At 40.4% G+C, this 26,630-nt stretch overlaps 1 protein-coding gene and 1 long non-coding RNA gene across 9 annotated transcripts in view; one reads left to right on the top strand and one right to left on the bottom strand.

The window, feature by feature from the left end:
• The window catches only part of LRRC49 (leucine rich repeat containing 49), a 147,207-nt gene that overhangs the window by 64,504 nt on the left and 56,073 nt on the right, over positions 1-26,630 (top strand). For all 8 annotated transcript variants that reach the window (XM_065559505.1, XM_065559502.1, XM_065559506.1 and 5 more), the window contains 2 exons: positions 6,737-6,884; positions 23,267-23,350. In XM_065559505.1, coding sequence (XP_065415577.1) covers positions 6,737-6,884; positions 23,267-23,350 — 232 coding nt within the window. The remainder of the gene's footprint in view (positions 1-6,736; positions 6,885-23,266; positions 23,351-26,630) is intronic.
• The window catches only part of LOC135973937 (uncharacterized), a 79,911-nt gene continuing 54,318 nt past the window's right edge, over positions 1,038-26,630 (bottom strand). The window contains exon 3 of the long non-coding RNA XR_010591048.1: positions 1,038-1,174. This is a non-coding gene — a long non-coding RNA (uncharacterized LOC135973937). The remainder of the gene's footprint in view (positions 1,175-26,630) is intronic.

Here is a 26,630-nt window from a genome sequence, read left to right as displayed (position 1 = left end):
TGGTGGTAGAGACCATGAATGAGCGGGGCAGACAGTCCCATTCCAGATCCACCCCGGATGACAGGGACTCTCTGGAAGCTATTGCCTCTTTGCCCTGATGCAGATTTACCACTCTAGTCAATCTAATCACCACAAGTCAGCCCACAGACATTGGCCAGGATCTGCCTCCAACTCTTAGGGCACATGTTAGTGATGACATTTGTCGTCAAATATTCCAGACTGTATATGCGATGCTTGCAAGGCTGGCTCAGGACAGTGTATATTCCACACAGACAGAGCATAAACCAGCGTCTTATGATGCCAACCAAAGAACAAATTATCTACATTGGTGGACTCAACCACACAATGTTTGCACAGGAGTTCCCTTCATACAGACTCTTCCATCAATGATACTCACAACAGACGTTTCTCTGCTAGGTTGCGGGGCTGGGATGGGGGGAGGCACACCTGCACAAGCACATGATTCAAGGCCTCTGGTCCCCATCGGAATCAACACTACACATAAACCAGCTGGAGCTGTGGGCAGTCCGCAGTGCATGCTCACACTTTCTACCCATGATCAGGGACAAGGCCATATAGGTTCTGATAGACCACGTCACTTTTATGTTTTATATAAACCGATAAGTAGGGTGCACAGAAGCCATGCTACTATGGAACTGGTGCATCCTCCACAACACTGACATCTCAACCTCCTACCTACAGGCTGTCAAAACACCACTACAGATGCACTGAGTAGAAAATTTTCCTAGGCCCACAAGTGGGAAATGAATACCAGAGTACTACAGAGCATATTCAAACACTGGGGAGTCTCAACTATAGACCTCTTTGTGACAACCCAAAATGCCAAGTGCCCACACTTTTTTGCTTTTCTCGTCAGATGGGGTGCACCCCTATTATACACCTTTTCCCCCGACCTCTCTCCTATTCCAGAGTCATACATAAGATCAGGACCAATAACACCAGAGTCATTTTTGAAAAACCCTTACCCCCCACCCCCCGTGGCCCAGACAAATGTGGTTTCCTTACCTCTTGAAGATGGCTGTGCACCCACCATGAACTCTTTCCCTTCTACCACATCTCCTGTCTCAGGACGCAGGCCAGGTCTACCACCCAAACCTGGCAAGACTCGACCGGAAGGCATGACCACTCCATGATTCCAAGACAGTGAAATGACCTGTTCAGAGGAGGAAAGGGACATTCTTTTAAACAGCAGAAAGTCTGGCATATCTGCCTGCACAATTTGGAAGAGATTCCATACATGGTGCCAGAATAGACAAACAGTGGCGACTACCTCTCCTTTACCACTGGTACTGGACTACATACTGGAACTTAAGAAATCTGGTCTCTCAATGAGCTCGATCAGAGTATACCTCACAGCAATCTCAGCGTTCAACGCAAAGTGGACGAGTTCTCGATCTTCGCCCACCTGACCATTAAACGCTTTCTCAAGGGTCTTTATAACCTTTACCCTGAAATACAAGCCCCTACTCCATCATGAGACCTCAATCTGGTGCTGCGATGCATTACTGGACCCCCTTTTAAACCATTAGTGACGTGTTCACTTCTTCATCTCTTGATGAAGGCGGCCATTCTCATTGCTATCACATCCACTCAATGGGAAACGGGGCCCTCATAGCACCCCCCCACCCCCACACACACAATATTTTTCAAAAACAAAGTTACCCTAAGACTAGACACCCAAATTTTTACATAAAGTAGTTTCGTCATTCCATTTGAATTAACCCATCCATCTCCCATCATTCTTCCCAGAACTTCACGGGAATAACAAGAAGCAATGCTTCACACCCTGAATGTCCGAGGGTGCTAACATTTTACATTGAGAGGACAAAGGCTTTCAGAAAGTCACCAAAGTTATTTCTTTCCATCACGGAATGATCTAAGGGAGACGCCATGTACAAACAGAGGCTGTCTAAATGGCTCTCCGGCTGCATTGACTTTTGCTATTGCCATCAACAGCTACAACCCCCACCGGGGACTTGCACACACTTCACCAGAGCACTCTCTGCCTCAGTAGCCTTCCTCAACAATGTGCCCATTATGGACATCTGTAAATCAGCAACCTGGGCGTCGGCTCATACATTCACCCAGCATTATGCCATAGAGCAGCACATGTCATCAGATGCTTTATTTGGACATACAGTTTTATCATCCACCACCACTGCAACTCCAAAGCCCCTCCCTTCCACCAAGAGGCACTACTCTACAGTCACCGAAAGTGGAGCACCCATAGGGACACTCGTCGAAGAATGAGAAGATTAATCACCCTGTGCAGTAACTGAGGTTCTTCAATATGGTTGTCCCTGTGGGTGCTCCACTACTCTCCCTTCTCCCCTCTACTTTGGAGTTTTTTTCACACCATGGACTCTGCAGTCATTCACAGTCACAAAAACCTGTAGGAGAACACTTCAACCTCCCTGGACACACAATAGCAGATTTAAATGTAGCCATCCTGCAGCAAAAAAACTTCAGGACCAGACTTCAAAGAGAAACTGCTGAGCTTCAATTCATTTGCAAATTTGACACCATCAGCTCAGGATTAAACAAAGACTGTGAATGGCTAGCCAACTACAAAAGCAGTTTCTCCTCCCTTGGTGTTTACACCTCAACTGCTAGAAGAGGGCCTCATCCTCCCTGATTGAACTAACCTCATTATCTCTAGACTAATTCTTGCTTGCATATTTATACCTGTGTCTGCAAATTTCCACTACGTTCATCTGATGAAGTGGATATTCACCCACGAAAGCTTATGCTCCAATACGTCTGCTAGTCTATAAGGTGCCACAGGACTCTCTGTCAGTGAAATGCTGGCTCTGTTGAAGTCAGTGGCAAAACTTCCACTGATTTCACTAGGGCCAGGCTTTCACATTAGGTATTTAAAGCTTTTAGCTGATCAGTTTCCCTTCATTAAAATATAGTTAGATGTGAAAGGATGTTGCTTTTCCCCTTTGCCAAGTAACTCCTTTGTTTAGATCTTATGGTGCTCCATCACATGGGTTCATTCTTGTAGGTGCTATATCCATTAGTTTGTTGTTACACAGAAATGTGATAGAAAACGTAATAAAGCTTGGTGTCATTTATTTTGTAAAATTCTTTGAGACCCTCAGAAAGAAGACATTATAGAAGTGCAAAATGTAATTATTAACAAATCCCAATAGTCTTTTCTTCTCTGTTCTTCATTGCTTATATCATTTCTCAAATAATTTCACCAGCACGAGTTTCATTATCCAGTTTTAGCGCAGTGGGTATTACTAAAACTTTTTGCATGTAGTGCCATTCATCCACTCCTTGAGTGCACCTTTTATGTAGCTCATTGTATTATATTTTTCAGCAACATATCACTATGTGAAACCTGTTTTGCCCAGTTATTAATTTTTATACTAACATTTGTTTTTGTAAGTTGTTTTAAAGCGGCAAGACTTAATATAGTGTATTTAGAAATATGTAACTTGGGATAAAGAAGTAGCTTTTGTTTTGATCTTGTGAGTCACAAAGGACAGCATACCAAAGCAGTTCTTGCTGTATGGAATGTAGACGTATTTACAGTCTAGTCATATGTGTCCTGTAGATCTATAAGGTAGATCAAGCTGTCGGTTGAGAAATGTGGAAAATGCAGCACTGAAACAACTACTTATTCATAAAACTAGCAACTGGATGGAGAAAATATTTTTTTAAAGTTTACCAAAAGAGGAAGCATTTAATACAGAAGATATTTGTAATCTTTTATACTGTGGTCGCAAGTATTAATGGCATGATTATTAGGTAATAACATGATGCTTTAACACTACCATGGTTTTCCATGGTCATGTAATTGCCCTGGGCTGATATTTAAATTATAGCATTTGTGTATATTAAAGAATCATAGTTTAAATCAGGGGTGGGCAAACTTTGTGGCCCAAGGGCCACATCTGGGAATAGAAATTGTATGGCAGGCCATGAATGCTCACAAAATTGGGGTTGGGGGTGTGGGAGGGCTCTGGTTCGGGGTGCGGGCTCCAGGTCAGAAATGAGGAGTTCAGGGTGCAGAATGGGGCTCCGGGCTGGGGCGAGGGAGTGGAGTGCAGGGGAGGGTTCCGGGTGGGGGTGTGAGCTCTGGAATGGAGCTGGGGATGAGGAGTTTGGGGTGTTGGAGTGTGCTCCAGGCTGGGATGGAGGGATTCGGATGGTGGGAGGGGGATCATAGCTGGGGCAGGGGTTGGGGAGAGGCTCAGGGGTGCTGGCTCTGGGCAGCACTTACCTCAAGCAACTTCCGGAAGCAGCAGCATGTCCCTTCTCCGGCTCTTTCATGGAGGTGCGGCCAGGCAGCTCTGCACGCTGCCCTGTCCGCAGGCACTGCCCCTGCAGCTCCCATTGGAGCGCCAGAGGGGGCCATTGGAGCACATAGGAGCCAGAGGGGGACCATGACGCTGCTTCCAGGAGCCTCGTGGAGCAGCCCCTAACCCTGATCCCTGGCTGGAGCGCCAGAGGGGGGCCATGTCATGGCCTCCGAGAGCCACGTGGATCAGCCCCTGACCCTGCGCCCCCCGGGGCTGGAGCGGGGCAAGCCCCAGACTCCACTCCCCAGTGGGAGCTTGAGGGCTGGCTTAAAATGGCTGGTGGGCCGGATCCAGTCCGTGGGCCATAGTTTGCCCACCCCTTGTTTAAATAGTTGGCTTTTAAAAGAGGGGATTTATCATTCACAGAAATTCTGTAAGGATTTGCGTATAGACATTCTCCTGCACTGTTCTGTAGAGCCCTGCAAATCTGCGGATATCCGTTTTATATCCATGGACCATTTTTCTGGATTGTGGATCAGATGCAGATACAAATTTTGTATCCGCACAAAGGTCTACTGTTATGGGGTGGTAAGGCACCTCATATGATGTCTCGCCCAGGATTTGCAGGAGGCCTGGCCATCTGCATGGAGGCCTTGGACCTCTCCTATGGCTCTGGTCTCCAGTGTCTGCAATGGAGCCATACTTGCAAGGTCCCCTTTTGGCTGAAGTTTCTGTAGGGTGCACAATATTTTTTGTTGCCCTCTAGGAGGATGAAGGCACCAGAGCCCTTTTTCTGCATGGAGTGGTCTTCCATACACAGATCGAAGCGGCATGTTGTTATACCTTCATATAGAAATGTTTTTGCTATTGTTTACAATGTTTATCTTAGAACATTTGGATTTTTCCACTGTCTGATTTTCCTTTTCTGACTGATTAGAAAGGGTGTCTTGAATCTGTCTCTCCACTTCTCAAAGGAGTCTTCTTGTATTTTCATATAGTATTTGTTTTTTATCTAGACCAGCACCTAGCCAGGTTTCAATGAAATTTCGGCAGCCATAGTTTTACATAGAGGACATATAAATGTACATAATAATACGATTGGAAATGTCCTTCAGATGCTGGCAAGCGTAGGCTCTTATCTAACTAATGGCATTTAAGAAAAATATCCATCAACTTCTGATATACTCAGAAACATGAAATATTAGCAGAACTTCACTAATCTGCACATTTTATAATACACACAAACATCAGTGGTCTTTGCACTCTTCTCAGAAAATATATGAATAGATGAGCACTGTACTAAGGTCTTATTACTAAGAATTTATTTTTTACAAAATATTTGAGCAGTGCGTGTTGCACATTATTAAATATCAGAAAAAAAGATGTGTGTCAAAATAAAGGAACAACGTATATTTTATGATACAGGGATCCTGAATTAATTTCTTATTTTGCTTTAATTCACACAATTCAGCAGTTTGGAACAGGGGGGAGGGATAGCTCAGTGGTTTGAGCATTGGCCTGCTAAACCCAGGGTCGTAAATTCAGTCCTTGAGGGGGGCCATTTAGGGATATGGGGCAAAAATCTGTCTAGGGATTGGGCCTGCTTTGGGCACGGGTTTGGACTAGATGACCTCCTGAGGTCCCTTCCAGCCCTGATATTCTGTGATTCTAATTAGGTAAAAAAATGCTGCCATATCTTATATTTTAAGATCTTGAAAAATTCCAAACTACTGTGCAAACTATGTAAAAAGGAATCCCTTCACCCACCACTGAATCAGCTTCCGTTAAAGTGAATTATGGCAGATGTTTAGCAGTGCTGAGAAGCTCTATATAATATTTTTAGGACAGTAAATTAAGAAAAATAACATCTTTCTCCAATGCTGGTGGTGGGGAAATTTACTTAGGCAAAATTAAGTATTCAAAGTAAAATTTAGCCAAGAAAATGACAATCATTCTTATTTTGGGGGTTATAATGCCTGCAAGTGGTTATGAACTTCAGTTTTCTGATTCTTCCAAGAGACAATATCTTGTGAATACAGGCTAACGTCATGCTATAAATAGTAAATGCATCTTGTAACTCCTTTTCTATTATTATTTTTATTATTTTATTTTAATTGACATCAACCAATATATAAAGATATAAAATGAAGAGCAATAGTGTTATCAAATCATGAAATTAATTGAGCAAGGATAGTTTTTGTTGCTACTCCTTACTTATTTTTTAAATGCCTTGTTGAAATATTTGCTTGCCATGTTCAGCGATCCTGTTTCAAAAAACTACCAATTCCTAAAGAATTTGTGATAGAGGAGAGGGAAGCAAGAACAATTCATATTCATTTGTAACACGCTTTTGATGTAAGCATATTTAGCGTTTAGAGAATGCCTTCCTGTAGTTTGTATGTCTTTGTGAAGAAAATTGATTCCTCAGTTGCGTTAAAAGCAATTCCCTTTTTTATGTGCAGTTTTGACAACATTCTGTGCCTTGCTGATTCCTCATCCCTGTCTGATATCACCCTTGATGGCAATCCAATAGCTCAGGAGACATGGTACAAGAACACTATTCTTCATCATATGATGCAGCTCCGACAGTTAGATATGAAGAGAATCACGGTAAGGAACTTTCTGAAAAAGTATTCATCAGATACTGTAAGCATTAAAATTGGCAAATAGGATTGCTAGGTTCTATGTATGGAAAAACTTGTACGTTAGATCTACCTGTGAATAACTTGAACATTACAATATTGTAACTTGTTTTTCTTTTATACTACATGAGTATGTATTTTTCTTGCTCAACTCGAACACATTTATTTTTATTCACCCATACCGTGACAACTGTTCCCTAACAACAGTAAAGAATATCAGAGGTGTTTTCTTCTAAATGTTGAACAAAGAATGTTATTACAATAAGGAAAATCTATTATCTCTAAAACTACTGACTCCTTGGTTCAGTACAGTGCTTCTGCCTAGAACCTTCCCCATCCCAGTCATTCCTGGCTTCCTTCTGCAGATTTAAGTAACAGTACATGTCCTCACAACCACTATATTGGTGAGTTATCACCTGTTGGAAGAACAAGCCCTCTCTTAATACCTTTAACTAACTAGGCCCATATCCTTGTTGAGTTCCTCAGCTCTGTTATGTCTGATCTCTGCCAGCTTTTTGTCCCATAGTTGTCTTAAAATCCACAGTATTGTTAAGCACTCAAGGCCCCCCTCCCCCCCAAAAAAAGAATTGCCCCCCCCCAAACCACGAGATTGGCTTAAAATCATGAGATTTATTTATATCATTCGTTATGTGCCTTCTGGTTTTTGAGCCTTACATTTTCAAGCTTTTCCCACAATTATGAGGACTTAAAATTCTGTTGTTTTTTTGTTTTGTTTTTTAAATGAAAGCTGAGTTTCTCACATATATGACTTCAGGAGCTAGGTCTGTAAGAAAAATACCAAATATCATGAGGCTCATGATAAAATTGAGTGGGCAACACTGAATTCAGGTGTTCTGAGTGGCAACCGCATGTTGCACTGGTATACACTGGGCAATATCTAGCTTGATGTTTCTATGAGTGGTCATTGTCTAACTTCACTTGATGAATGGACCAAAACTCTACTTGGATTGTAATTTTTTTCTCCTTTATTGGATGGCCCACCTGAATATCCTGAATTCCCCAGTCTTGCTTTGCCTTGCAGACAACTAATAGACCTGGTCATTGCTCTTTTAGAAATTCCTTCATTTCTTCTGCAAGAAAGTTGTAGAAGCTGCTGGTCTGAAAATTATTTATAGTGGGTGCTATTACTGCATATTCCCCTTCATTTCTGTTTGGCATGTCATCTCTGCTGGCAAAAGTTTTCATTGAAGTGAGAGCAGAGGCTAAGGGTAACATTTTTCAAAAGCACCTAAGTCCTGTTAACTTCCTATGAGACTTAGGCTCCTAAGTCATGTTTGGACTGTGAAAATATTACCCTCGGGCTGCAAGTGTATATCTCTTGTCCACACCAGTTCCAGTTAAGAAAAACAAACCTATCCAATTGTTTAACCTGTAGATAAATCGCATCCCAAGAGAAAGTCTTTAGCTCTTCCCCCCTCAAACTTCAGTTGATAAAATAAACTGAACCTTTTTGGATGACACACTTTGTAAGTTTTTTGTTTGTTTTTTTTCCCTCTCAAAGCAGGAAAATGGCCCTTTTCTGCCATCTACCATTGAGAAAAGTAAATCAAAGATATCCTTTTTACAACAGTTTGCAGATATGTAGAAAACATGTCTAAATTTGAATTGAATATGGTGCAGCTTTATAAGTAGGCTTTGCAGAATTCATTTTTATGTAATTTCAATAACATTGATGTTTTGGTTTTAAGCATTTTTTTGTTTTTTATCTATATACATTTTCACAGTTGCAGGAAATTATGGGGTTTTTGTGATGGGGTATACAAATCTAACACTGGGCCCAAAGGAGTTAAAGGGCAATACTGGGCCCAGGTAGTCCTGCCCTGCCAGGCCTACAGAGCGTGCTCTGACTGGAGGTACAGGTTAAAAAGAAGCTCAGAAATCCAGGCAATGAGAGGGAGAGCAAACAGTCTGGGGGAAAGGCAGGCTATTCTCTTGAAAGCCACACTGAAGGCTGAGCTTGAGATGGGACCATGGTGTTGGTGAGCCCCACAGGCAGTGCTTTCTCTAACCTATCTCTCGCCCACACCTTTTTTCTTCTGAGAACCAACAGGTCCTGAGAGGCTCTGCTCATTTGAACTCTGTTAAACTTCTGATTGTTTGAACTTTAGGGGACCATGCCCCAAGCTGAAGGAGCAGATAGATAGGAAGTGGTCCAGGGTGGCAGACTTGGGTTCTCTGGTGCTGTTTCCCACAGTACCCTGGGCTGGGGTCCCATGGAGAGGGTTGGCCCTGGTTCCCCTACCCCATCCTGCTTGAGAACTAGGCCCATAGGTGGGCTGAGGCCACGACTCCTCTGGGGTAGGGACCAGGCATTTCTATCCTTCCCCACCTTTTTTTCTGCAACTAGTGACTGGAAACCAGGTACACTAAGCCCTAATCCACCCAGCCCCCCTGAACACCCTATTACTGGATGGTCAGACAACAAGGGGGTTAGGCAGTAATTATTTAATGACAGTAGATGGTGAGATTCAAAAAGTTAAAGCTTTATAACTGTTAAAACACAAATTGTAAACATCATGTCAAAATATACAAAGTAAATACCCTTAAATCAAACTCTAATAAGTTCTCAAGCAGCATTTTTCTTACTTTGCCTATATGTAAATTTTGATTATTATCTATGCAAATGTTTTTTGTTGATTTGTGTGCCTATGGTGAAATTGACGTTTACTGACATTTACTGAAAAAAATCTACTCCTTCTAAGCCTACTTACTGTGGAGGAGTTAACCAGAAAGAAATATATGGACTGTGTACTATGTATGTAATTTGCCCTTCCAACAAAATCTGTTAAGTACAATACATATATTTTAAAAAGCTTTGCCATGCTATTATTGCTTGAAAATTTTTCCAGAATAAGGAATTGGTTCTCCTATTTTATTAGGAATGGAATTCCCTTCTGGCACTGTTACATTTTTTCATTGAGAGACCTTCCACCCATGAAGTGTTTTAGCACTGGTTGGGCAATGCTATAGAAAGACCCCAAACAAAATCTCCCTCGCAACTTTGAGAAAAACAGACTTCTCAGGAATTTCCTAATAAATTATTAGAAGAAATAATCCTGTCCCTTAATTCACATATTTTAGGAAACTTAGAGGCTAGTATCAAAAATAATGGGAGATGCACCTTTTTAATCAAATACCATTTTTACAAAGAACAGTTGTAGATCAGGAAAACTTAAAAAAAAAATTGGCTTCTCTATCTTCTGAGGCGGCATGTCTTTGTTCATTCCTATATTACATCAAACCAAAATGCTATAACTTCCATTAATGAGCAGCATGTTATCTCCAAGATACAGATGATATGAACTTATTGGGTATTAGAAGTGTACTGTTTTATATTTTGCATTCAATCTCCCTATGAGTTTATAGTTCATATATGTATCCCAGGCCATTCTTCAGATTTTTATGACTTAGGTAGTGTTACCAGATTTGCCTGTTACTTTGGGGTATGCTCATTTATTTGGGTTACTCTTTGGGGGGTGGGGGGCTGTAATGCTATCAATGTACTGCTTGTGTCACTTGTGTTTTCATATGGAGCTCTACTTCTCCCTTCTGCAAGTCCCCTCCCAATGGAGCTGTCCTGCAGGACCTAGGTTCCCTAGGGCTGTGTTCCTCCAGCCCCAGAACCAGATGAACATACATACACCCACACATACATTAATAGAGCAAGTCTGAGCGGACCAGGTTAAGCAGCACTTTCAAGCTGCCCCCCCTTATGTGTCCCAGATTCAGCACGTCCCTATCTCCACTCTCACATCACAGTTGTACTGGTAGTAACCTACTTGATGAGCAAACCCCACAGTATTTTGGGTGCTGCAGGGATTTTTAGTTTAGGTAAAAGAAGCGTTGCTGCAGAGTAAATGGGGGAAACTAAAAACCCAAAAGAGTAAAGTTCAGCAAGAGAGAGAGAAGCAACCAGCTTAACCATAAAAGTTATTTATTGAATAATAGTGATAACTACACAAGGAGGGCTAAACCAAGGAAAATAGAGAGAGAGAAAGAGGGGGTCTCACCCACTCCATGAGGCTTGAACTGGTTGGGGTTCCCAGGTGGTGGTGGTAGCTCAGGGTCCTGAGTGCTGGAGACAGGCAGAGTCCCCAGCATGATCAGTCAGGAGAAGATGGAGTCCCAGTGGAACTGAGGCAGAGTTTGGGTCTATGCATCAGAACACTTACTTGAACATAGGTAGAGGTCTTTGTAGAGAAACAACAATAGTTCAAGGGAGAACACTATATATTTTTTATGGGTAAACTGATGACTCAAGGGTTTTCTTTAGGCTAGACAATAGGAGCTGATCACTCTTGGCTATGGGTGGTCGTTTCTTCCAGGGAGCTCACAATGAAACTAGGCTGCTTCAGTATTTTGGATATCAATCACGGATTCATTACTAGAATTGGTCCGATAACTGCTGAGCTGGGTGTGAGCAGGTGTAGGTTCATGAACATCTGGAGCAGAGATTCCCATGATGCAGGGCTTCCCTGCTTTTCTGGTCCCAGAGTTCAGTGCGATTCTCTGTTCTTCATTCTGTATGCTAATCCCTGTCCCATCTTTCATGCAGATGAAGCTAGGGGAGTTGTCTCTGCTCTCCATTCTGTATGCGAATGGAGATGTCTTAATTTTGTCACCCTTGTCAGGAGGGGTCTAGGTGTGTCTCCCAACTCCCTTCACTGCTCTCTGCAAGCCTTTTCTCTGATTGGTTTTGGTTCAAACAGAGACTGGTTGGGGGGGGGGAGGTGTCTTTCATGAGTCAGACAGGCTAGATACTGCGCCCTGGTTCCCCAAGAACACAGAGCTGACTGTTATCACTAGTTGTATTTTATTTAGTTCTAATATATTAACGTATGTTCTTGAACATAAATGTATACCTATATAAGATATTTGTTACAGATATTTAAACAGAACTCTCTGTTTGGAATATTTTTATATAAGACATGCTATGGAAATATGGGTGCACAGCTGTCCTCAACTAGCTAAGCTAGTTCACAGTCTTGGAGTTATAGTTGGTTTATCCTTGGCACTGGATATTCAGGTAGTGGCATTCACTAGAAGCACCTCCTTTAATAATAATAATAATAATAATAATTAATAATTAGTGCATCCCGGTGTGCTCTATTTATCATCCTACTCAGCGCTCATATTGCATGGCAATGGGTTCAGCTGCAATTAGTATCTGGAGTGCTATTATCAATGTTATGCCATATTAGCATCAGGGGCAGCTGCTAGCATGGTAGACCTACAGATATAGTCACTTTCTTGTTTTTTATATTAAAGGTTGCATACACTTTGGGTGAAGGTAACAAAAGGACACAGTAATAAAACGCAAAAATAAGAATCAACAAGGAAATACAAAGAAATCACCATGGCTGTTACGGAGTGAAAAGTACACCTGAATCCTCAAGGGTGAGAGTGATTGGACCTGCAGGGAGGGAAAGTACTGTTGCCCCTTTAAGGAAGGTTCCCCCTTCAGCTCTTTAGCCATTTGGGAGTGAGTGGGCAATAGCTCTGAGAAAGCCCAATGGTTCGTGTGCAACAGAGGATAGGGGTCAGGACACCATTGCATGCTGCAAAAGCAGCCCCCCATTCTTCCTCCCCTAGGATTGTCATGGGACTGTTTTTTGGGGGGTCTGCTGTGGGCATCGTGCTATTTGCGACTGGAAATGAATTTTTTCTTCACTGCCAGATTGGCCAAGAGGGATGGGTTTTTCCATCTTTCCCACACCAACTGAGGGACCCGGTGGGAGTGAAATAAGGTTCAGATTGTTGCATCTTGGCGGATGTCCATTGCAGATACTTGTTTAATAGGGGTTTCATCCCCTGATAAACTGGAATTGTAAGTGAACTCAGGGGAAGGCATCCCCTAAATAAGCTAGGAAACACTGTTGGGGTTTCTAATATCTGGTACAAGAAGAAGACATCTCCTTTCCCCAGAGCCTTAGTACTCAGACAAGGAGAGGGTAGTGGGGTCCCACCAATATGCTGGGACCAACTTTGGAGAGGGGAAGGGCTGATGGAGCTCTCTAGCAAGAGATACGAGCTACACTGTACAAAGCATTGTCAGATATTTTTCAGATCAATGATTAAAGGTGTAGGCTGGTTAAACCACATCCCTCGAGTCTTCTCTTATCTTCCTGCATATTCAACCCAATAAAATATTGGACTATCAAGAAGAAAAGAGATCAAATCATTGAAAGAACATAGCAGTAGGAAGAATAAAAGAAAGGCAGTTTTATGATGAGGATTAAAATATTAGAAGAACAGAGAGACATCCAGGGAAGTAGGGCTAGAAGAAGAATAAAGTCAATCTTTAGGAACCACAGTAAAAGAATGAACAATGGCAAAATGATTAGTGGGTCTCACTTGCTAACTTTGATTTTTTTTCTTATGCTTTCTTAATCATAAGGAATATTTACAGAAATATGAAAAATTGCATTCCATTCCTGTAATCTGTTGTAACTTTGGAGCAAAAGTTCATTCTATTAATTTAGGATGAAATTCATCCCTGTAAGAAGGTATATGCACCACTTAATATCAGTTCAGCTCTCAAAATAGGACTTAAGTGGTGTCATAGGACTTGTGCTGGTCCTTTCAACACACATTAATTTTACCCTTGAAGCACGGTAATGCTTGCTGTGAAACTATTCTCTCTCCCAGTTACAGCGTAGCGATGGCTCAAGTTGTTTGTTCTATTGACGTTTCTTAAAAACCTTCATTTAGCTAAGTAGATCTCATTTTAAGATACAAAGTTCCAAAGTCACATTTAAGTATGCAGTGTATTTGTTATTGCAGAAATTCATCACCCTCTTAGAATATTCTGTTATTAGTTTTAAGAACTTTTAAACCCCGTGTATTTCAGTGTCTGGTTTACCACAATATTTCTGCTTTCCTGTGTGATGTTATTAAATAAACATATCTAATGTATACATACAAATGAAAAATATTTTGTAAATTACATATGTATTCTAAGAAGACCAAGGTTCTTTCAACGAAACTCTGGCAAAGTAAATACTGTACTGACTTTGTACTAGAAAATTAGAGGAATTTTGAGGGTTTCCCGTGTATTTACAGTGAGTTTCTTGAGACCTGCAAAACTTGTGCAGATCTTAGATATTTCCTATTTTTAATTAGCTTAATTTCATATGTGGCATTCCAGTTATCTTATTTGCTATTTATCTAACTTTTTAAGTGCTATATTTTGTCAGGGGATTCCTTTTGTACTAGAGCAGGGGTCGGCAATGTTTGGCACGCGGCTCGCCAGGGTAAGCACCCTAGCAGGCCGGGCCAGTTTATTTACTGCTGACGCGGCAGGTTCAGCCGATCGCGGCCCCCACTGGCTGCGATTCTCCGTCCCGGGCCAATGGGGGTGGCGGGAAGCCATGGCCAGCACATCCCTCGGCCCGCGCCGCTTCCTGCCGCCCCCATTGGCCGGGGACAGTGAACCACGGCGAGTGGGGGTCACGATCGGCCGAACCTGCCACGTCAGCAGGTAAATAAACTGGCCCGGCCTGCTAGGGTGCTTATTAAAAAAAAAACGTTGCCAATCCCTGTACTAGAGCGTGTGGTAATGCTACCTACTAGTCTCAAACAAAATACGTGAGAGGAAAAAAATGTTGAAACGATATCTTCTCTGTGATTTTCTACAAACCATTTCATACAGATCTGTAACTCCAAATTTCCTGACCTTCACTTTCAAAGTTTAAAACGTGTTATTAAAATTCCAGTCTTCTAAAAAAGTTTTTTTGTTTAATATTTATGTATGGTGAAAGTCAGGAAATTCAAGGTCAGTCTTCCACAAATAGCCTTAAAGCTGTCCCTGTATCCTGCCAAAACTATGAAAAATCCACCCAAGCTAGATAGGGGATTATAAATATGTAAACTACTCTTCAAAATTTTTGAAATATTTAACAATGGAGAAGTAATACACTTGATGCATGTGTCAACTCTCCTCTGTTCTTTGTGGAGACTAGTTGAAGTCATATTTTATACAATCTGTTTTAGCGAATGAGATATTGTAAGGTCCAGAATGTCCAATTTTTGGATAGTGAATGTGGTCAGAATAGTTAACTAGTTGTAGGTGTATGCTGGGGGTTTCTGATCTGCCTCAAGATGGTGAGTGGTATTGTTTTTTAAATTTACTGATTTTTTTTTAAAATAGTATACTAATGAGGCATTTTGTGTTGAATGTATATCTGCTGGCAACCTTAAACTAATCAGTTTTGGGGAAATTAGCCTCATTTTTGAATTTTGATGAACTATCATGATTGCAATGTATTCTAAATATATTTTTCATAAATGGGTTACTGTTTCTATTTTATGTTTAGTACCTACACCCCTTGAGTTTGAAAATTCACATTCATCTCTGTAATTTCTCTTACTCCTAACCTTTTTCTGCAGACATTCAGACCAAAAGATCTTCCAGGTTCTTCTTGATTTGGGTGTAAGGAAACTTTTTACAACCTGGCATATGGGTCCAGTGAAGCTCGGGCTTCTGGATTTATTTTAAGGACCCTACTAATTTGGGCATGAGTAATTTTTTTAGTATGGCTTTACAAAAACAAAGAAATTTCTCCCTCTCCCTCCCGCCCAAGTCCAGGAGTTCATTTTTTTTAGTCTAGTCCAGTTAAACACAAGTTTCTTCTTAAAACAAACAAACCCAAACAAACTAACCAAAACCCCCCACCCCCAAATGTGCTTGAGGTAAAGACCACACATGAGAAGTTTCAGGTTTAAAGAAAATTTCATGAGAAGCTTAAAGGGATGGAAGTATCAAACTTACCATGAAAACAAATTAACAATAGTACTTAACATTTATCTTTCATCTTCCCTGTGCTTTGCAAACATTAGCGATTTACTAAGAATGACAATTTTACCTATGAAGTCTCTACCATGCATCCATATTATTATTTTTTCCCTAGTAGTTTCCTTAATTTTTTCACAAGTGTGTGTTGGAGGGAATGTTCAGGATATATAACTCATAAATGGCTGAGTGGATTATAATTTTAAATCTTAATGCATCTTTTCCATCGGTGTGCTCATGCAATTCCTTGCTGCTCTCTACTACTTCCATTACATTGGGTTGCACAGTGGAGGATGGAGCTGCCAAGTGAATGCAGCATTGCTGGAGTCAATATTCTCCTTAACTTCCCTCAGCCTTGGCATTAGGAATGGGGCAATGAGGAGACAGTTTTTGGGCTGGGTTTGCAGTTAAATGAGGGAGTGGACCAAAATGGAGGAGGTAGCCTAGGATGAGGGAAGATCGTTGGAGAAGTTGAGAGGAATCTGAATAAGGAAGGCAAGTAATAGTGTCTGTCTTTAAAAGACCAAAAGAACTTAAAAGGAAAAAAAACATATAAATGAAATGTCAAGTTGATTATATTTAAATACAAAATATATAGGAAAGGCATAATTTATAAAGTTGTCTTAATCATAATATCATTAAACTTGTCCCCATTATCATTATGTATATATTTTATGGTAGGGCTATTTTAGACTGTTTATGTGAGGATATTATTATTAATATGCTGGAGGTGTAATTGGGGTAAACTTAATGTTATGAGAATCTTAATATTTGTGATTCTTAAAACTTTGTGTTTTAACTTTGTAAACATAACATTTAATTAACATTTTTCTTTGTTTTGCACTGATAGTGTGTACATAGTATTTGTGATATGTGTAGTCCTGGAGTGGCTGCGATGTACTCTATTTATTTTGCAGCAGTTCTCAATCCCCAGTCAGGGATTGCAGGCCCCTTTGTCTTAGGTGCTGTGTACATACACACAGAAACAATCCTTTTGTGGACATAATTTAAAGTATATTGTACTCTACTTCATTTTCCATCGGATACTGTGGTAATGACTTAGTAGTAGTGAAGTTTAATAGGATAAGTGTGTCATGAAGTTCCTGTTTATTTCATCTTAAAATAAGCAACTATACAGTTGCTTTGCATGCTTTCACATTACTTAAAGCTTAAAATGAATTGTTACATTTGTACAGTAGTTTTAACATATCAAGATTATTTTTTGAGATTGCCTAAATTCTCTGTTAGTGTCTTAAGTTTCTGAAAAATGGAAGTGAAAAGTTAAGTCTGTTGTTTCTTACAGGAGCTTTCTATTTTAGAAGGGACTCCCCCCAAAAACTTTTCTCTGACGGTTTTGGAAGATATTTTTATATAAACGCTTCAGGGGGTTATGAAGTAAAAAAAATTACCGTATATACTCGTTCATTAGCCTGTTCATTTATAAGCCGACCCCCCAAGGTTAGGTAAAAATAGCAAAAACTGTTTGACCCTTTCATAAGCCGACCCTATATTTCAGGGGTTGGCAAACTCTGGCTCCTGTACCGTTAGGGTAAGCCACTAGTGGGCCTGGACGTTTTGTTTAACTGGAGCGTTCACAGGCATGGAGCCCCTCTGCTCCCAGTGTCCGCAGTTTGCCGTTCCCAGCCAATGGGAGCGGCAGGAAGTGGCCCTGCAGCTCCCATTGGCTGGGAATGGCAAACCGCGGACACTGGGAGCTGAGGGACTCCGTGCCTGCAGACGCTCCAGGTAAACAAAACAACAATGTATTAGATATTCAATTCAATGATTCCATAGAGTTTAAAATCATCACATTTTGGTGTAGACCCGTTTATAAGACGACCCCCGCTCTTTAATGCATCACTTTTTTACCAAAAATATTCAGCTTATGAACGAGTATATACGGTAAGTTTAAAAAGTATACTTCTCAAATGTTTGTGTTGGAGAACCTCTTTGCTTTTCATTTCATAGCTAACATTTCTTTGTTACTTGGAAAATATGTGTTCTAAAAATACTGTGCTATGAGAATATTTGGATTTCTGTAAACAAGGAACATTTAGCCTAATATGGCTCTACTGGTTATTTAATTGTCCTGATGCGAGACAAACATTACCAAATGCCTGTATTTAGGGGCAAATATGTGGTTTCTTGAGCATTAGTAAGTAGCAATGTTATATGAAGAATATAATTAATATAGTCTAGTCAATGGTCTGCAGAAAAGATCCTTTGCTTTCTCTCTTTTTAATTCTAGTTAAATCACTGAAACAATAGGGGGCAGGAACAGTTTAACTATTAAAATGAATCTTTTGGACTATGATTCAGACATAAATTGAATACCACAGACTCATTTTATTTGTATTTTACTTACCAAAAAAATTGTGTAAAATTAGTTGCCTACAAAAAGTACTCTCAAATATTTCCATTTACAATGTTGGGATGTAATGAAATAATATGTTATAACTGCCCTCTGAGTAAGAAGAGTACTTAACATATATACAGAAGTTTACATTTTTCAGAGCACTGTAAGAATGTTAATCTGTAGAAAACACCAAATTTGGTGCTTTATTATCTTCTATATTTTCATTATAGGAATGTGTACATTTCCTGATAGTTTTTTCTTTTAACTACTGATTCTGTATAGTTTTTAGTTTTGTTTTAGTAATGAATTTATTTGTAGAAACATTGTGAAAATATACCAGATAATCTAATATTGTGGTATTAGAATTACAGTCTGCAAAAGTGGTGGGAGAGGTGAAGAGAAAACATAGGTCTACAGCAAATTTAAGTTTATTCATAACTGACAGCCTTTGATTAGTCAATTCACTTAATACAAGTACTGTAGTGCAATCTCTTTATCATTAATGTTGAACTTACAAATGTAGAATTATGTACAAAAAAACCCTGCATTCAAAAATAAAACAATGTAAAACTTTAGCGGCTACAAGTCCAATCAGTCCTATTTCTTGTTCAGCCAATCGCTCAGACAAACAAGTTTGTTTACCTTTGCAGAAGATAATGCTGCCTGCTTCTTAATTACAATGTCACCTGAAAGTGAGAACAGGCGTTTGCATGGCACTGTTGTAGCCAGCGTCTCAAGATATTTACATTCCAGATGCACTAAAGATTCATGTCCCTTCATGCTTCAACCACTATTCCAGAGGACATGCATCCATGTTGATGATGAGTTCTTCTCGATAACGATCCAAAGCTGTGTAGACCGATGCATGTTCATTTTCATCGTCTGAGTCAGATGCCACCAGCGGAAGGTTGATTTTCTTTTTTGGTGGTTCGGGTTCTGTAGTTTCCGCATCGGAGTGTTGCTCTTTTAAGACTTCTGAAAGCAAGCTCCACACGTCTTCCCTTTCAGATTTTAGAAAGCACTTAAGAGTCTTAAACCTTAGGTTGAGTGCTGTAGCTATCTTTAGAAATTTCACATTGGTACCTTCTTTGCATTTTGTCAAATTTGCAATGAAAGTGTTCTTAAAACAACATGTGTGAGGTCATCATCCGAGACTGCTATAACATGAAATATATGGCAGAATGCAGGTAAAAAGAGCAGGAGATATACAGTTCTCCTCCAAGGAGTTAAGTCACAAATTTAATTAATGCATATTTTTTTAACGAGTGTCATCAGCATGGAAGCATGTCCTCTGAAACAATGGCCGAAGCATGAAGAGGCATATGAATCTTTAGTACATCTAGCACATAAATATCTTGCAATGCCAGCTACAACGGTGCCTGTTCTCACTTTCAAGTGACACTGTAATTAAGAAGTGGGCAGCATTATCTCCCGTAGATGTAAACTAACTTGTTTCTCTTAGCGATCGGCTGAACAAGAAGAAGGACTGAATGAACTTGTACACTCTAAAGTTTACATTGTTTTGTTTTTGAGTGCCGTTATGTAACAAAAAAAACTACATTTGAAAGTTCTTTTTCATGATAAAGAGATTGCACTACAGTTCTTGCATGAGGTGAATTGAAAAATACCATTTCATTTGTTTGTCATTTTTAATCAAACATAATATAAAGTGAGCACTGTACACTTTGTATTCTGTGTTGTAATTGAAATTGATATATTTGAAAATGTAGAAAACATCCAAAAATATTTAAATTTCAATTGGTATTCTATTGTTTAACAGTGCGATTAATCGCAGTTAACTCACACGATTAATCGACAGCCCTGAAATAAAAAACATATACAAACCCCAATTAAAGCTATATTTTAAGATTATGTGTAAATTTAGAACAGAAAACCACATCTGAAAAGCGGAATTCTTTCAACCTTCAGCAGTGTGTGTGTACCTGCGGGACTGTTTCAACTAAAGAACTGGCACTGCGAACTAATAAATTTCCCACAGAATTGAAGAGTGCCATGAGGAAGTGGATTATGGGATTTGTAGGAACAGGTTGGGAGAAATCAGCAAAATGAACATGACTTGTCAAACTTCACATTTTAGATGTGTATTCAGGGTTGCCAGATTTCTACTGCATTAATTGCCCAAAGACACTTAAAATCTAGCCCCCCCCCCTTCAATCTTTTTCCTCTGGTACTTTCAGGTGTGGTGTTGTAGGGAGAGTGAGGTCCAGTCATGATGTCATTTCCCCCTTTTATATCTTCTTCCAACTTGCTGGAAAGCTCTTTTGCTGTGACCTGGGTCAAACAGTTCCCATCACGTAGTGCTAGCTCTGAGAGGTTTCTATTGTACACAGTTTCTGGGGTAATCTTTGTGCTTGTGTGCATTTCTTCAATAAGCCATTAACATGGTTTGGCCTTTTTTATTGTTGTACCTGAAAGGCTGCTTGTGGGTGTTCTCAACCTCACAACATGTTTTAGTAGCACATACATAGCATAACTTCACATGCAATGATAGCACATATGATCCAAAGAGATATTAATGTCTAGCAGATCAAGACTTTTAGAATATCTCACAAGGTATGCTTTGTGCAAAACGTATCTTAATTATGTGACAGTGATGAATATGGGGTGCCAGGGTGTCACAGACATGTGAAGGTGAGGGGCAGATCATGATGAAATCTATAGCAAGCATCTTCCAACCAAAGCACAGAGCTTGAGAGCTTCCTTCCCCCCACCACTCCTTGAGCATGTTTGTTTCAGGAATGAAAAAGTGCGGCAGAAGCTACCAGTCCTGCTATTGGCTCTGCCAGATACACCTCTACATTCTTTTTGCTGAGCAAATAATAGGCCAGTGAGGGGAGGGGGGAGAGGAGTGAGCAACGTCTCTCCCAGCTTGTGATACGAAACGGGGGGGCTGGAACCTCCCCCTGCCCCCCCCAAATGGCGCCCCTGTTTTGAGTAGCAATTTTTTAAAGTATCTGAGTCTGTTAAATTCTCTCATTTTTTTTCTTGGCATTGGCTAATTGGCTCTCTGACCTGTTTTATTTTTACTCACAATGTGTAGTACGGCACAGCCTGAAATAGTTGGGATAAATTCCTACTTAACCTTGAGAAATTATTCTCTTTGTTTGGCCTGGGTGCCTGGACAGAGGCCTGAGGAAAACTGGAGCCTTTCTAGAAAAATCTATTGTTTACTGTTACTGCATACAAGATGAAGTGTTTATGCCAGAAATGTGGTCTAGATTACAAGGATTGATTAACTATTTATTTTTTGTTTCATTTGTAAAATGTTAATAAATAATGTTCTAAACAATATTCAAATGTGTTATGACTATATAGACAGTTGTTCTGTATATATCAGGGTGATAGCATTAGAATTACTCAATATGTGAAAGGTTTCAGAGTAGCAGCCGTGTTAGTCTGTATCCGCAAAAAGAACAGGAGTACTTGTGGCACCTTAGAGAGTTTTTGCGGATACAGACTAACACAGCTGCTACTCTGAAATTAGTCTCTAAGGTGCCACAAGTACTCCTGTTCAATATGTGAAAATAGATAAACAAGAGGAAAGTTATTTATTAGTAATAATTATATAAATACAAAAACCCTAATCTCTTTTCCCCTTCAATTTGGCTTATTGTATCATAGTGATAGAAATCTACTATAACAAGAATCAGCACTAAAAGAAACTTCACACAATTGCTGCAGCTTGCTAAAATTAGAGGATGCTATATATTGTTGAAAATAAACTGCTGGAAAGAACCAGGAAAGAAAATTAAAAGCCCAGAGTAATAAGTAATAAAAGTAGATCTTTCTTTTACTGTTATCATGCTTAAAGACAAAAGACTTTAAAGATCTGGGCTTTTGCCTCTTTTTTGCTTCATTATGGTGTAGGGAAAAAACCCTGAAATATTTTATAAAGGGTTTGGTTTATTTGTTTGTTGGCATTGTTTTTGTTTTGTTCTGTTTGGTTTTTCTATTTATTTTTCAGCTTTGAAAAATCAGGAAGGTCAAGTCTAACCTTCCTTGGGTTTTCTTGGGGATCCACTGGGAGTTCTCACAACATGTTTTGTGAGCTGTAACACCTTAATTGAAGGTGTAGATGCTTCCTCGCTGCGTGGAGCAAAGAGACTTGCCCCACCCAGGTTTCACATTATGCACATTCCTGGGGGAGCGGGGGAATATTAATCATTCGTGCTAAGCTGACCACCGAACACCTTTTTTACAGCAGTTTCTGACCTCCACCTTCCTCCCTCTTCCCCTCCCCGACAAAAAAAAAAAGCAGACCTGCCCTTCCTTGGGTAAGCCCCAGACAAACTCTGCCCCGATTTACTTGTGGTGCAGTCATTCTCACAACATATTTTGTGAGCTGTAACACCTTAATTGAAGGTGTGGATGTGCTGAATCTTTTACAGAGGTATGCTTTAATTAAATGCAAGTCATTGAAATAAGTGTGTGCTAATAAAATAATAAAAAAATTCAATATATGTAAAATATTTTTAAGCCTTAGTAAGAAAAATATTTGTGTTTTTAATAAAACCACAGCAGAGTTTCAAACAGTCCAACTAAACACTGCTGCTTCTCTCAATTATTTAAGTTCTTTAAATAAATATAAGTTAATCACTGCTCCAATTTTCCCTTATCTGAATTTTGAATGTAAAAACCAAGCAGAATTTTTTTTTTAAAAAGAAAAACCAACCAAACAACAACAAAAACTTTCAGGCTACCTTTATATATTCTAAAGAAGCAACAAAGGGAACATGTTCATTTTTTTCCTCCCTTTTCAGATCACCTTTAAACTACAAAACTCCTGTAAATTCTTGGTATAAAAATTGATTGTGTAAACACTAAAAGTGTCGGAGGGAGTATATTTTACTTATTAAAACATTTTAATGAATAACTAACACTTTTTATTTAGCACACAGAAAGCTTTTACATTTCTATACCAAAAACGTTACAGGACACAGCATTCAGGTTCACATCCTGAATAGAAGTGTTAGCTTTGGAAATTGTCAGATAAAGATAGAAATAGGAGTGTTACCAAGCCATGTTTAGTAGTGCCTGCATGTCACCCTTTGGTGAATAGACACTGAAGATATATTTGCCTTTCAAACATCAGAATTGTCAATTACATTTTCCATAGGTTACTCCTGCTTTAGTAAAGTTGATTTTTTTTTTCTTCATCTAGGAAGAAGAAAGGCGCATGGCATCTGTTGCAGCAAGAAAAGAAGAAGAGAAGAAGCGTGAAAGCCACAAACAGACCTTGTTAAAGGTATTTTCTGTTCTTTCTAACACTAATTGAGATTAGATAAAATTCCATAAAATTCTTAGTTGTATTGACCATAGTAAGGTAGATTCTGATATCTTGGTACTGTAGTTTACTTATACCTACTTTTATTATTAACCTCAAGAAAAATGACACCTACGATAATAAGTCAAAACTGACATGATATCAGTTCTTCTTCTTCTTGGATGCGGAGCTTGCCAAAGCCAATTTGTGGCAACCTCATGAGCAAAGTGCAGAGCCCTCAGACCACCATCAAATCTGGTAAGAAGGCAATCGTCAGTGATGTGTAATATTGTCGGTCTTTGGCCACAGACTCTCATTGGCCCCAGGTGTGAAGACTGGCTCATGTTGATCCTGGCCCGTTTGAAATCTGTTCAGAGTGGTCCATGAGCAGCATGGCAAATCAGAGCTGGGTACATGCATGGTCAGGGTCAATTATAAGAGACTGGTTTCTGATTTCATGTGCGGACCATTCCTCATGCCACAATGATGTCACAGAGAAATCTGGGCAAGGCAAGAGGGCCCACAGCAGGTGCCTTGATGAAAAGTGTGCTCTTGGGTGGTCGAACAGGTCTGTGTATGGTGGTAGGCTAAGTTTTGCCCTGATTTTCTCAACCATTCTAGCTGTAATATCTTCAAGACAGATTGTGGAGGAGTGATGTTGCTTAACATGGGGACCCACAGTATTAGTGTGGGTCGAATTGTCCCGGTTATAATGCTTGTGGTTGAGTGTAGTTGTGTGTCAGCCAACTTGATATGAGACAGATGGAGCCTCACCGGAACACAATATTTTGCTACAGAGTAACAGAGGGCTAAGCTGGATGCTCACAGAGTTTGAGCATTAGTGTCCTGTGAAGTGCCAGCCAGTTTGCTTAGAAGGTTGTTACTCGTCCTCAGCTCATTCAGTTTTCCTCAGGTGTTTAAGCTATGTGAGAGATCTATCTAGGGTGACTCCATGGTAGAGTGGGTGGGATTTGTGTTTCAAGTGATGTCCATTGAGAAGAATATTGAATTTTTGGTCTGCTCTGTCATTGTAAAAAAGGAACACCCGCAAAATTCTCTTGGACATGCTTGGCTGTAAATGCCACCAACTGCAGTATTCAGCCATCTCAATCAAGTCAGTGTTTAGGGCATCTTCAAGTTCTGGAAATGACCATGCTTAAACATCTAAGCAAATGTCATCTGTGTATGTGAAGTTGCAGAACAGGGTGAAAAGCATAATTTTGTGTATAGGTTGAAAAGCATGGGTGCCAGCACAGATCCTTGGGATAGAACATTGGTTTGACTTTTCCTCTTGCTAACTCTGTCTCCTATGTGCACTTGGAAACTTCTGTTCTGGAAGAGAATGTCAGTGATGTTGACTACCCATGCTGGGAGTGTTCTTGACAGTTTGACTAAGAGCCTTGTGTGCCAGATGGTGCCATCTGCCGCTGTCAGTTTCAGAAATATGGGTCTTCAGGTTTTTCTGGAAACCATTTTTGATTAATGTTTTCAAAGCGAGCACTTGATCTTAGGTGCTCAAATTTTTCTGCACAGCCCAAGGGGGAACTCCAAGAGAACTTTCAGGGCTGTGGAGCAGCTGGTACATAGATGGGACAGAGCCATAGCCCGACTTCTTCCATGCCTTCTTGATTTGTCTTGCACCCCAAGGAAGGCAAGTTAAGGGAATCAGTCTTTGTACTCAGCTGAGCACAGAGACTACATTTGTATCTGGCTGTTACAAAGGATATAAAGCTTCTTATCCCCACCCATCCTGCACCCCTGGAGCATCCAGGCATAATTTGGCCCATAACTTGCATATAGGGCCAAACTTTCAAAAGTAGATGCAAACTTTTGCGCACACAAGTTGGTGTTTCGTGTGCACACATGGAAGTTGATTTTGCATGCGTATATTGGGCATTACGAGCTTTGGAAAAATTGAGCTTCTGTTTTACCAACTCTTATAATCCACATAATTTAAGGTATACCTTAAATATAGTCAAATAATTCTCCTCTATCTGAACACAACACATGCAAAATTTTAAGTAGAAAACCATTTTTGATGGGGTTAGACCGTGGAGTAGCCAAAATATTAAGGATCTCACTAGCCATGTAAGAACTCCACTAACAAACTCTCTTCCAGTAATTACCAGTGGCAAAGTGGGCACATTACCAGTAGGCCTCATAGACTAGAACCCTGCAATACTCCATAGATGAGTTCACAGGTCAAATGAGCATAGAAATGTGTAGTGGTACTGGCGGGTACCCTTGAGATGATTACCAGCACCAGTGGAATAGTATACACTGCTTGCTCCATTCTATAGGTACACATGTTGCCATATGTTTGTCAGAGAAAAGTAGGTCAAAGAAATGCACCTTTGCAGTTACAACGGAAGGTGCTGAGGTTTGTGATAGTCTTAGTTTCTGTGGGAGTTCATTCCACAGTCTTGGGCCAGCCCCCAGGAAATCGGTCTCCTGCACACAAAAGTTTTGCCCTTACTGGCTGTGCAAAGTGAAGTCTAACACTCAACTCATTAAGATTTCTGTCTGTAATATGATGATAACTTTCAAATACCACATCTGATCAATTCTAAAATTTCAGCAGATGTTCTAAGCATCGATGGGCACAAGTCTGTTGATTTTTTAGAGCAAATTGGACCAGTGAAAAAGCCTGATTCGCAGACTGCCTGGTGCTGCAAGCAGAGGAATTTCTCATCTGCCTCTGCTGCTGCCGTCGACATATATCAGCTACTATCTCTATGCCAGCTGACTTGGGCTCACGGGTCTTGGGCTCAAGGTTCTCGGGCTGCGAGGCGGTTTCATTACTTTGTAGACTTCAGGACTCAGACTCTGCATGGTGGGAGGGTCCCAGGGCTTGGGCTAAAGCCCAAGTCCTGAAATCTACACAGCAGTGAAACAGACCCTTAGCCCAAGCCCTGCAAGCCTGAGTCAGCTGGCACGGGCCAGCATGGGTTTTTCTTTGCTGTTTAGACATATCCTCTGTGCACCCCTGTTTCTCCCTCCTCAATTCCATTCCTCCCTGATCACATATCCCTATCTTCCTCAATCCCCGCTTTCCCCTCCCCATCTCCATCCTTCACCCCCAAGGGCTCCACTTTGTCCTCCTCACCTCCACTCCCCTAATCCTAGGTCCCTGCTTCCTCACCCACCTACCCAGTTCTCCCTTTGGGTCCCTGCTTCCATCATCATCACCATGCCAAATCTTCCCATCCCCTTGCAGGTCATTGCTTTGTCACTCCCAGTCACACACTTCCCTCCCTCTGGG

The sequence above is a fragment of the Chrysemys picta genome, chromosome 10 (genome assembly GCF_011386835.1).
Source record: "Chrysemys picta bellii isolate R12L10 chromosome 10, ASM1138683v2, whole genome shotgun sequence".
Lineage (NCBI taxonomy): Eukaryota > Metazoa > Chordata > Testudines > Emydidae > Chrysemys > Chrysemys picta.
The sequence above is the reverse complement of the archived record's forward strand: the minus strand, read 5'-3'. Positions and strand labels throughout refer to the sequence as shown.